Genomic DNA, 13,420 nt, shown 5'->3' with positions numbered 1-13,420 from the left:
GGGGTGAATTGATAGCACATGGGTCAAGGATCAAAAAAGAAAAACAAAAAGAGATAATAGATATACTGGAAGAAATGAATGAGCTAGAGATTAAACATAAGAGAAATCTGGACACGGCAGACGCTCAGCAATTGGAGATCCTGCAAAGTAAATTGGCACAATGTCTGGACCGTAAAACTAAAAATAAGTACAGATATTATGCACACCGGTTCTATGAACAAGGAAATAAATGTGGTCAGTTATTAGCCAGACAGCTTAAAAAACAGCAGGATTCCAGGCATGTTCATAATTTAATAGTCCAAAATAAAAAGATAGTCAAAACTCAAGCCATAGCAGCAGAATTACATATACACACATTCTATGAGGCTTTATATATTATTCAACCGGTGTCTTCGAAGGTCGTGGAGGAACAGTGAATGGCAGATATCCGAGACTACAGACTCAGCGCTATATTCATTGCTGCCCGCGGCAATCGAAGAAATAGATCGACCAATCACTATTGATGAACTAAGTGGAGCAATATCGACCTTGTTAATAGGTAAAAGTCCAGGGCCAGATGGCTTTAAGAATACTTATTATAAGAAATTTATTTTTAGACTAGGGACCCCATTGTGTAACTATTTCAACTTGAATAATGCCTCTAATCCCTTACCCCCAGAAGCTTTATTGGCATATATTATGGTACTTCCTAAACCCGGGAAGGACCCCCAACATTGTGCCAATTATAGACCGTTTTCTCTGTTACATTCCGATACTAAGCTTTTAGCAAAAATCCTGGCCCTTCGACTACACAATCACTTAGTGAAACTAGTCCACCCAGATCAGACGGGCTTTATGAAGGGCCGTGAGGCCAGAGATAATACCATCAGGGCCTTACATATTCTGCATTGGATGCAACACGGCCCTGATAAAGCCCCGAGAGTGACATTGTCAATGAATGCCGAAAAGGCTTTTGCAGGGTGAACTGGGTATTTATGACCGAGGTCCTGAGGAGAGTGGGTCTTGGCGACCGTTTGATGGGCTGGGTTGCCGCGTTGTGTGTGACTCCGAGAGCGAGAGTGAGGGTAAACGGTGCATTGTCTGATTATTTTCAAATACGTAATGGCACGAGACAGGGGTGTACTCTGTCCCCCGTTATTCACCATGATACTGGAGCCGTTTCTTTGTAAAGTAAGGGGAAATACGGAAATAATGGGGACATGTATTGGATCTGTTGAACATAAAGTCTCGGCATATGCCGATGATTTACTATTTTATCTCTCCTCCCCACAGACATTACCGGTCCTGATGGCAGAAGTGTCTAAATTTGGAAATTTATCTAACTTTAAAATAAATATTGAGAAGTCTGTAGTCATATTTCTCCAGCTATGATGGTGACCCTACAGAATTCTTATCCCTTTATCTGGAAAAGGAATTCCTTGGTTTATTTGGGACACCAAACCCAAAACTTTTGTATGACTTGAATTATGGTTCCCTAATGACGGGGATAATAGGGGATCTGCAGAAATGGAAATGCCAGTTTTTAACATGGTTTGGAAGGGTGAGTGCCATAAAAATGAGTATACTACCCAAAATAATTTACATCTTACATACAGTGCCAATCACACTTCCACAGAGCTTTTTTAAAGGTCTGCGGAAGGCCTTTATATCATTTGTATGGAATGACAAACGCCCAAGACTGGCCCATGATATCTTACGTAGAAGTAAATTGGAAGGAGGAATGGGACTACCAGATGTAGCACTATATTACAGGGCGATGTCCCTAGTACGCATTCTGAACTGGTGCCATGACTCTTCAAATAAAATATGGGTCCTTTTAAAACAGACGATGGCAGGAAGGAAGTTGACGGGAGTCCCATGGATCCCGAGTACAGACAGAGGCCTCTCTAAATGGACGTTACCCCTAACCTGAAGCACTTTACAATTATCGGATAAATTAAATCAATTAGGAGAATACGCTCCTTGGATGTCCCCCCTGACCCCACTGGAGGGGTACCCGTGGTTTACTCCGGGGGAGGAAGTGGAATCTCTGGGGGCATGGGGGAGAGATGGGGACACGACATGTGGGAAATTTGCCCCATGTGGACTGTTAACCCCCCTGGTAGAACTGAAGTCGAGGCTGGGAAATGCACCCATGGTTGAGTGGAGATACCATCAACTGGTGTGTTTTTGCAATAAGGTGAAACCGTTAATAAGGCCATCAAACTCTCTTACTGTATTTGAATCTATGTGCGTACCAAGTGCCAGACATTTGCTGTCACAGATGTATAGATTGGTCCATGGGACACAAAACAAAACAACTCCCTATTTTATTAGAGAATGGGAAAGAGAGCTAAATCAAGATTTCACACCGGTTCAAATTAAAAAGCTTGTTGATTTAACACACTCAACTTCTATAAGCTCACAGGTCCAGGAGATGTCATATAAATTCCTGGTCATGTGATACTGGACCCCAGTCAGGATGGCACAGATGTATCAGACTGTGGATGCCAGATGCTGGAGGGGGTGTGGGCAAAAGGGGACCTTTCTCCATCTATGGTGGTCATGCCCTAGGATCAGGACATTTTGGGAGGCGATTGCTCCATGGGTCGAGAGGTTAACCTCTCGACCCGTGGAACCGACGCCTCTAAATTTTTTATTCTATGGGATCCGATGGCTATGAGATCCTATAAGAAAAGTATCACTCCACATCTGTTGAATGCAGCCAAATTATTATTATCCAGAGGATAGAAACAGACTTGATGTCCAACATTGATGGACTGGAAGAGAGGTCAACCTAATAATGGAGGCTGAAAGATGGGTGTATGCAGTTAAAAGATAAATTTAAGGAAATATGGGCAGGATGGGAACAATGCTCTACAGAGATTGGGTAGAGTAAATAGTATATGGAGCCAGCTGGTCTCAAGATTCGGATGCATAGTGTCCCGGGGAGGGAGAATCCCTTTTTTTTTCCCTCTCGCTCTTCCTCTGTCCTCTTTCTCTCTCTTCATGTGCGAACGAGTAGGGGTATAGAACATAACACATGATTTTGGACTGGTGGAATTTGACACTACCTCCAAGGGGAGGTGTATAGATTAGGTGATTGGGAAATGAGAGAGGTGGTAGAATATAGAGGGGGGAAGGGTTGGGAAGGGGGGGCACTGAGGGGGGTAGGCGTTTTAGTGTAAATATGAGATCTGAGGTCTTTTTGACCCCAGATCTCATATTTAAGAGGTCCTGTGATGCTTTTTTTTATTATGTTTACATTCCTTGTAATAGGAATAAAAGTAACAAACTTTTTTTTTTTTTTTTTTTTTAAAAAGAACAGTGTAAAAATAAAAAATAAAAGGTAAAATAAATAAGAAAAAAAAATAATTTTTTAAATGCGCCCTGTCCCGTCGAGCTGGCGTGCAGAAGCGAACGCATACATGAGTAGTGCCCGCATATGAAAACGGTGTTCAAACCACACATGTTAGGTATCGCTGAGATCGGTAGAGCAAGAGCAATAATTCTAGTCCTAGACCTTCTCTGTAACTCAAAACATGCAACCTGTAGAATGTTTTAAACGTCGCCTATGGAGATTTTTAAGGGTAAAAGTTTGTCACCATTCCACGAGCAGGCGCAATTTTGAAGCGTGACATGTTGGGTATCAATTTACTCGGCATAACATTATCTTTCACAATATAAAAAAAAAAAATGGACTAACTTTACTGTTGTCTTATTTTTTAATTCAAAAAAGTGTATTTTTTCCAAAAAAAGTGTGCTTGTAAGATCGCTGCGCAAATACGGTGTGACAGAAAGTATTGCCACGACTGCCATTTTATTCTCTAGTGTGTTAGAAAAAAAAAGTATAATGTTTGGGGGTTCTAAGTAATTTTCTAGCAAAAAAAACTGTTTTTAACTTGTAAATCTCAAAAAGCGGCTCGGTCCTTAAGTGGTTAATTTACAGCATTTTTTAAAGCTGCCAAAACTTGTGTGCTGTGTATATATAATTTGTCAAAGATTTGGTATTGCTGTCCATGCATTCTTGTAAATTTCAAAGCTCTGCCACACAGCACAACACTGTGGCAGGTGATTTTCTCTGTTGCAGTTAAAGGGGTTGTAAACCTTCACGGTTTTTCACCTTCATGCATTAAGGTAAAAAACCTTTTGTGCTGTAGCACCCTCTCAGACCCCCCCTTTTCTTACCTAAGCCTGATCGTTCCAGTGACAGGGACGAGCACAGCAGCGATCCCGCTCTACACTGGTGCTCCCTAAGAAGCGGAACTGGTGGTCCCTGACATGTGCCACTGGTGGACACTGACAAGTTGGACTGGTTTGCATTTATATTAAATGCATTCAATTTATATTATATTAATATGCATTTATAAGGCTGTAACCTTTCATAACGTGTGTTATGTATGGCTTGCTGGCTGCAGAATGAGGGGTGTTATTTATGTTGAAGTGAGTTTGTTCACATTTACATGTACAAGCCTGGTGTACCTCCGACATTCATTGCAATCCCAAGGATTCATGGGAAATGTAGTCTGATTACAGTTTAGAGAGAGAGAAGAGTATATGATGCAATCGCTGTTCTAAGAGATCCTCCCTGCTAGAAAAAATGATGCATTTTTTGAATCACAAAGCTGACTTTCTAAAAATTCAATCAGGCATCTCTCTTAAACAGTTAGAAATTTCACAAATGTAATAACTGTTTAGTTGTGTGTGTGTGTGTGTGTGTGTGGGGGGCTGGTACTAATGGGGGATTTTTTGAAAATCCCCGAGTTCTGCTTTAACACTGTAAATGTACATTTTTTTGGAAACTGTTGCGTGCTCCAAAACTTGTTTTTTTGTAACTTTGACAGATCCTAGGCTAATTAAAGCTTTGATTGCATAGAGGAGGTATGTTTTTAGCATACCTGTTAGTTCACCTTATTGTTCACTGTATCTAAAACTTCAAATATTGGTTTTGAAAGTTTTTTTCTGTAAAACTATGTTCATATTCAGAGAAGCCATTGACAAGCTTAATAGTTTATGTCCTGATTTCTTCTTTTACCCCTTTTTGAGTATAACAGAAATCCTCTGGCGCTAAATATCCTGAATGGTAAAGGTACTTCATTGCATTCAGAAATAAACAAGATGATGTGAAATTGATTTATAAACCCTGTTACCTGCTTTTTTTTTTCTAAAAAAAATAATAGAGTAGTGGAACTTACTCTCCGTTTGCTCTTCCACCCAAGTATTAATCTCCTTCCTGACATCATCTGCACTATGAGCGAAATCCACAGATTGTATTTTAGCATGAAAATGTTTCTTGATTAGTTGAGAGTATTGCTAGGACAAAAGGAAAAAAATTAAATAAACAAATAATATATAAATATCTATCTATCTCTATATCTATATCTATAGATATAGATATAGCTATATATATATATTAGAAGGCCAGTCAGGGCCGGCGTAACCATTAGGCAGAACAGGCAGCCACCTAGGGCGGCAGGATAAAGTGACAAAGTGACTCTGCACCGCTCCCTCCTATTACACACCCGCAGCACTGAGCAGATTGGCGCTCTATTGCGGAATGCAGGGTGACAAGCCAGAGGATGAGACGGGCAGTGATAAGGATAAACAAGCGCGGGGGCGGAGCAGGGAGGGGAGTCTGTGTGGGCAGCTGCGGGAGGATTGTCTTCTCCCCCAGGCACCATGACTTGTAGTGTGGAGATGGAGAGCAGCTATGCCTCTATCTCCGGCGCTCCACAGCCTCTAGCATCCTGTCATAGTCACACAGTGAGAGTGGGGAAAGCCAGCTTACACAGGAGTTGGGCTGTATCCTGTCTCCACTGTCCTCCTAACCCCGGCCTCACTCTGCTGCTTCTCCAATCTGAAACACCTCCTCCCATTTGTGCCCGCCCAACCCCGCCCACATGCCTTCCACATGCATGCCATGCACTTGCTCTGTGCTGCAAGAGGAGTTCTGTAAACAGCTGAGCAGCACTTTTCAAACAATAGATTCCACAGTCCTGAGGGACACCAGACTGAATGAGGGAGACATAATTGGTGAGTGAGACTTCCATCCCCAGAACAACCCCCCTCTCTGTTCCCACCACTTTGTGCTCTGAACCTTCTTCCCCCCTCCCCCCTTTCTTTTTTCTCTCTACCCCTCCATCCTCTTTTCCTTACATCTCTCTTCCTCCTCCTCACCCTCCCCTCTCCCCTCTCCCTCATTCTCTCCCCCTCTCCCCCACTAGCCTAGGGCCTAGCCTGTCCATATACCACCCTGGCCTGTCCATATACCACCCTGGCCATATACCACCCTGGCCTATCCATATACCACCCTGGCTATATACCAACCTGTCCATATACCACCCTGTCCATATACCATCCTGTCCATATACCATCCTGGCTATATACCACCCTGGCCTGTCAATATACCACCCTGGCTATATACCACCCTGGCCTGTCAATATACCACCCTGGCTAAATACCACCCTGGCCAGTCCATATACCACCCTGTCTATATACCACCCTGGCCTGTCCATATACCACCCTTTCCATATACCACCCTGGCCTGTCCATATACCACCCTGGCCCATCCATATACCACCCTGGCCTGTCCAAATACCACCCTGTTCATATACTACGCTAGCCTGTCCATATACTATCCTAGCCTGTTCATATACTAGCCTGTCTCTATACTACCCTAGCCTGTCTATACACCTGTGGACCAAGGCTGGTGTGAGGAAGCGAGCTGGTGTCACCACTATTTGCCTTCAGGCTGGGTCCAGAGGTGCAGGCGGACCACGGCTAAAGAAATAGTGGTGAGGTGCCACAAAAATCTCCACCCCGCCACCTCCACTGTGTACATGGGCAGGGAAAAGTGGGTGAAGTCAGGGGCAGAGCCAAGGGGAGGGGGGGCAAAATGAGGTTTCACCTAGGGTGTCAAAAATCCTTGCACCAGCAATGAGGCCAGTATTTGGGCAGCCCACTCACCTGTATTCCTTGTCGGTTCCATTGCACGATACCCTCCCTCCCATCCCTTTTATAGGGCACTTCCTTCACATCCCTCTTCTACAATCAACCATTACTTATCTTGGGCATGCCCCTTTTTGGTGTACCGTCCAGGTGACCAGGGCACACTTCGGGTCTATGTTATGTTGTGAGTCTTGTGGCGTCTTTATGTGGTTTCACGTCTATCTAGGGCTCCGGAAAAAAAAAAAAAATATATGTATATATACATACATATACACACCAGGCCCGTCTTTAACATTGATTGGACCCTGGGCAAGCATTTTATTGGGCCCCCCCTCCATGGGCCAACTCTGACCCCCCACCATGCAATTTCGCTCTCCACCTGCTCTGAGACATACAATAAATAGCCTACTAAACTCAAAATTGGCTTACTGCAGCAGATAAGGCAGCAATGGCAATTGGTTGCCAAAGGTTACAGAATAGCATTACCACTCACTGACTGGCTGCCAGCGGTTACAGCACACATTAAGGCTCACTGATTAGTTGATAAAGGTTACAGTACATCATTACTACTCACCCATTGGTTGCTAGAGGTTACTGCTCACTGATTGGTTGTTAGGGGTTACTTCGCATCTTTACTGCAAACTGGTTGCTAGAAATTACTGCACATTATTACTGCTCACTGATTGGTTGCTAGAGATTACTACACATCATTACTGCAAACTAATTGGTTGTTATAGGTAACTGCACATCATTACTGCTAACTGATCGATTGGTTGCTAGATAGATTATGCTACAAAAACACAACAGTCCCCTTTCCAGAGTAAAAGTGTTCTCTTGCAGCAGAATTTAATATGTGGCAGAAAAGATGGGGTTAATGAAGCCAACCAGAAGTGCATTCAAAACAGTACTGTCAATATGCATAGCAAGCAGAGAGGCAGAGATCGGTGATAATTTAGTGGCTAAAGCAGTGAAAGTTCAATACAGCAGGGCATTCGGATTGTTAATCACACAACTAACATACCAGCTGTCTGCTCATCCTAGCCGACCGACCAGCAAGCAGAGGGGCAGAGAAGGGCAATGAAAAGCCAAGCACATGTTCTCATTCAGATGTATTTCCTGCTGCCCACCGGCTTTCTGCTCATCCATGCCGCCTATGTCATTGCCTCCTCATAGCGATCCTCCCTCACTCCACCATCCCCTGTCACTGCTCGTCAGTGTGTCTCTCCTTCCAGCCAGCTCTGCTGTCAGGCATGGACACCGCCGCTTACTGATTACCTGCAGCTGCTTATTTGACAGGGATGGATTGTTAGGATTTTGGGCCCACAGCATTGGTAGGGCCCTGGGCAGGTGCCCCTTTTGCCCTGCCTTAAAGACGGCCCTGATACACACACACACACCAAATACATAAACAGTGTGTATATATATAGATATATATATATATATATATATATATCTATATATATACACACACATACACACAGTATCTCACAAGAGTGAGTACACCCCTCACATTTTTGTAAATATTTTATTATATTTTTTAATGTGACACTGAAGAAATGACACTTTGCCACAAAGTATCGGGTGTACAGCTTGTATAAATATGTGTAAATTTGCTGTCCCCTCAAAATAACTCAACACACAGCCGTTAATGTCTAAACTGCTGGCAACAAAAGTGAGTACACCATCTAAGTGAAAATGTCCAAATTGGGCGCAATTAGCCATTTTCCCTCCCCAGTGTCATGTGACTCATTAGTGTTATAAGGTCTCAGGTGTGAATGGGGAGCAGGTGTGTTAAATTTGTTGTTATCGCTCTCACTCTCTCATACTGGTCACTGGAAGTTTAACATGGCACCTCATGGCAAAGAACTCTGAGAATCTGAAAAAAAAAATGTTGCTCTACATAAAGATGGTCTAGGATATAAGAAGATTGCCAAGACCCTGAAACTGATGAGACCAAAATGAACTTATTAGATTCAGAAGGTGTCAAGCTTGTGTGGCAGCAACCAGGTGAGGAGTACAAAGACAAGTGTGTCTTGCCTACTGTCAAGCATGGCGATGGGAGTGTCATGGTCTGGGGCTGCATGAGTGCTGCCGGCACTGGGGAGCTACAGTTCATTGAGGGAACCACAAATGCCAACATGTACTGTGACATACTGAAGCCGAGCATGATCCCCTCCCTTCGGAGACTGGGCCGCAGGGCAGTATTCTAACATGATAATGACCCCAAATTGTTATTTTATTTTATTTTTTATTTCAGGTACTTATATAGCGCCGTCAATTTACGCAGCGCTTTACATATACATTGTACATTCACATCAGTCCCTACCCTCAAGGAGCTTACAATCTAAGGTCCCTAACTCACATTCATAAACACTAGGGACAATTTAGACAGGATCCAATTAACCTACCAGCATGTCTTTGGAGTGTGGGAGGAAACCAGAGTTCCCGGAGGAAACCCACGCAGGCACAGGGAGAACATGCAAACTCCAGGCAGGTTAGCTAGCTTGGGCTGCCCCTCTGTGGGAACTGAATGATCCAGTGGTTTCTAGCCTGTCTGATTTATTGAAACTTTTTCGGACTATCTTCGAGGAACCGGGTTGTGTCTCCTCAGCGGCTAGCGCTCTTTTATGTCTCCGTCAAGAGTCCGCTTCTGTGGGACAGTATGCTCTTCAGTTCCGTATCCTCACAGCTGAATTGAGCTGGAATAATGAGGCCCTAGTTGCAACCTTTTTACATGGCCTCTCTGATAGAGTGAAGGATGAATTAGCAGGAAGATCCCTTCCTGCTGATCTGGACGGTGTCATCACCTTGTGTAACCAGATCGATATTTGCTTTCAGGAGAGGGTCCTGGAAAAAAGACGCCAGCACTTCCCGTTCCTTAGGCAGCTTGAGCTCCCAGTCCCTTCTCTTCGATCCGAGGAGCACCCCCTGCCCGTTGAGGAACCTATGCAGCTGGGCTGGACCAAGTTGTCTCCTGAAGAACGCACTAGGTGCAGAACTCTGGGCCTGTGCCTCTATTGTGGGGCCAAAGGTCATTTTCGTGAAACTTGTTCTCTGCATCCGGAAAAACGATCGGGGCTAATACATCTGGACGGTGGAGTATTAGACTCAGAAGTATCACCTTCACCTTCTCGTCTTCTTCTTTCTGTGTTCTTTCATGCCGGCGCTTCCTCTCATTCGGTCTCGGCACATCTGGATTCCGGAGCTGCTGGCAATTTCATGGATTGGGAAACTGCATCTTCCATGAGACTTACCCTTTTGCCCCTTTCAACGCCATTGGTGGTCTTGGCGATTGATGGCACTGTTCTCCCAGGGGGTCCTATCCGCTTCCAGACCCTTCCTGTTAAGATGTCGGTAGGGACACTCCACCAGGAGTGTATAGCCTACCTTGTCTTGCCTAAAGCTTCATCTCCTATCATATTAGGTCTTCCTTGGTTACGGTTCCATTCTTCACACATTGACTGGACTGCTGGACGGATCCTGGCTTGGGGTTCCTCCTGTTCCTCTTCCTGCCTACTCAAGGTTACCCCAAAAGAGAAACTTCCTGTTGCCACCATCCCAGTATCTTCTGCTCTTCCCGCTGCATATAGCGATTTCTGGAATGTCTCCTGCAATAGTCGGGCTGAGGCACTCCCTGGGTCATGTGGCACTCTGGATGAGGAGCCCACCTGTAAACTTGAGCCGATCATTCACTCCAGTTTGCATGGTCATTTACCTTTTCCTGTTCCTGGAGCCCCTTGGACGCACACCCAGGCTGACTCGTCTACCAGTTCCACAGTCGCTACACCCTGTGATGCGATTCTGGTGGTCGCTGCACCTGGCGATGCTGTTCAGTCGGTCTCTGCACCAGTTCAGCCTATGCCCAGTGAAGCTATCCAGCTTGACTTCTGTGACACATCATTTTCTAACCAACCTGGTCTCAGGGATCCATTGACTTCTGCCCATTCTGATGATCCTGTGTTGGATGTCCAGCTCATCTTTAAGGGTCTGGGGGACCCTGCTCAGACTCCTGATGGTCTTCTTATGCCTTTACCCATTCCTAAGAAGCCTTTAGCCCGCAATAAGTCCTCTCATCCTCTCCCTACCTCGGTTTCGGTCTCTGAGGATAATCTTAAGTACAAGATTAGTCAAGTTCTCCATTTACCGGTGCCGTAGAGGCATTCTTCAGTACCTCGTACATTGGGAAGGGTTTGGTCCTGAGGAGATGTCTTGGATCACTGCATCTGAGATCTTTGCGCCTCGTCTGTTGAGGAGGTTTCATCTGGAGTTTCTCTTTAAGCTAGGGCCCAGGCGGGGGAGGGGGAGGCCTCATAAGAGGGGGGGTACTGTCATGGTTATGCAATAGAATTTTCTCTGTCAGCTTACCTGTCTCCATGTGTTCATCTCTAAAGACCAGCTGCCTCTCACCTGACTGGTTTTATAACCTCTCCTCTAAACATTGCCCCACCCCAGGCCCTATCAGGGAACCCTATATTAACCTGTGCACTGCAAGCCAGCAGTGTTGATCAACAATTTTGTGTTAGCCTCCGTGTGTACTTGCTGTGTTTCCTACGTCTGATTCCTGTTACCGACTTTGGCCTGTTTGACTCTCCCTGTCTGCTTGTTACCCTGACCTTTGGCGTGTTATGTTTATCCTTGTCTGCTAGTCGCCCTGACCTTTGGCTTACCCTTTACTTCCCTGTCGTTCCAGCCTGCTGCCTCCTTCCTCTTCTCCTGTAGTCTATGGTGAGCGTGAGCTGTGAGACCCTGGGGGCCGTGACCTGGAGCCAGACTGTAGCGCAGTCCATCCTCACCACTAGAGGCTCTGGTGAACACCCGCTGGCTCTTAGACTCCACGCCCTGGGGAATCTATGCTCTAGCTCCCACTGGGATCCATGTTAGTTATCCTGTAGACCTGCTTCCTGAACCTTCCAGGGTTCAATCTGCAGCAGTCAGTCCTCGGGTCCACTACCTTAGCGGTGCACTTCTGACTCCTACAGAGTGCATCTGTCACCTGGTCCCAGGTGACCTGACACAGATACACCTCCAAGATGAACACTGCCTTGCTAAAGAAGCTGAGGGTAAAGTTGATGGACTGGCCAAGCATGCCCTAAACCCTATTGTGCATCTGTGGGGCATCTGTGAGGCATCCTCAAACGGAAGGTGGAGGAACGCAAGATCTCTAACATCCACCAGCTCCGTGATGTTGCCATGGAGGAGTGGAAGAGCTCTGGTGAACTCCATGCCCAAGAGGGTTAAGGCAGTGCTGGAATATAATGGTGACCACACGAAATATTGACACTTTGGGCCCAATTTGGACATTTTCACTTAGGGGTGTACTCACTTTTGTTGACAGCGTTTTAGACATTAATGGCTGTGTGTTGAGTTATTTTGAGGGGACAGCAAATTTACACATATTTATACAACCTGTACACTCGATACTTTGTGGCAAGCTGTACACTCACTACTTTAGATTGTAGCAAAGTGTCATTTCTTCAGTGTTGTCACATGAAAAGATGTGATGTGAGGGGTGTACTCACTTTTGTGAGATACTGTGTATATGTATGTATATATATATATATATATATATATATATATATATATATATATATAAAGCAGTTCTCTGTTGACAGTAGAGCCACCAAGTCTTGCTGATTTGTCCCCAGAGGTATGATATCCCTTTATTTCCTCCTGGTGACTGGTGCCACAAACAGCAAAAGGTGAGCGTTAAGAAGACACATAGGGTCAAGAAAGGGTTTTTTTGCTCTGTGATTGAGGAGATGCTACTTTGTTTTCTGCCTCAGTTACTGGTTGCACCAGGAACAGAAAAATAAATAAAATCTTCCCATGTGGACACCAACAACAATAAAACCCTGACAGCATGCCCAAAGGGAGCCTACTCTATCCCAAACTAGACTAGTATATAAAACCATTTCAAAATGGGCTCACAGTCTTGCTTTGTCTTAGAAACTGCAAAATAATGGTATGTGCTTAGCTCAGAAGCAAACTTCATGATGGTTTTATGTGAATTAATGGTCCCAGCAGGATAATTACACAATACTGCAGTCTTATATATACAGTTTCTCTGTTTATTATTTCAGTTGAAGCACTGGATAGTGTTTTGAGGTTAGAAAGATTCAACCTGTACATGGATCATAGTTTAAGATTTGCAAGTGAAGTTGTAGTCCTAAATTCCTTACCTGAACAATATGGAAGCTCTTTTCGCTGTATAGCCTGTTAGCGGATTTCAGAATATATTTGTTGCTGGGTTGATTGACATTTGAAAAAAGCTCTTCAAAAGCTACAGGAATATTTTGTATGTGTCCAAAGCCTAGAGTCTGTGGATAGAGTTGTTAGTTCCATATATTACATATTTCACTTTAGTTTGCTTTCATGCATTTGTTAGGTACACACTGTACCAATCTTTAGAGAACTATAGAAAGAACAATAGACAGATTCAATAATATAGTCATTAAAAACTCATAAGAACAGAAATCATGAGAGGCATTTTTTC

At 44.4% G+C, this 13,420-nt stretch overlaps 1 protein-coding gene across 2 annotated transcripts in view; it reads right to left on the bottom strand.

The window, feature by feature from the left end:
* Positions 1-13,420, bottom strand: part of LOC141144861 (leukocyte elastase inhibitor-like) — a 79,137-nt gene that overhangs the window by 52,905 nt on the left and 12,812 nt on the right. For both annotated transcript variants that reach the window (XM_073630945.1, XM_073630946.1), the window contains 2 exons: positions 13,107-13,244; positions 5,175-5,292 (listed from right to left, as the gene is read on the bottom strand). In XM_073630945.1, coding sequence (XP_073487046.1) covers positions 5,175-5,292; positions 13,107-13,244 — 256 coding nt within the window. The remainder of the gene's footprint in view (positions 1-5,174; positions 5,293-13,106; positions 13,245-13,420) is intronic.

This window comes from Aquarana catesbeiana, linkage group LG05, assembly GCF_042186555.1.
Source record: "Aquarana catesbeiana isolate 2022-GZ linkage group LG05, ASM4218655v1, whole genome shotgun sequence".
Classification (NCBI taxonomy): Eukaryota; Metazoa; Chordata; class Amphibia; order Anura; family Ranidae; genus Aquarana; species Aquarana catesbeiana.
Note: the sequence above shows the minus strand (reverse complement) of the source record. Positions and strands in the feature narration are given on the sequence as shown.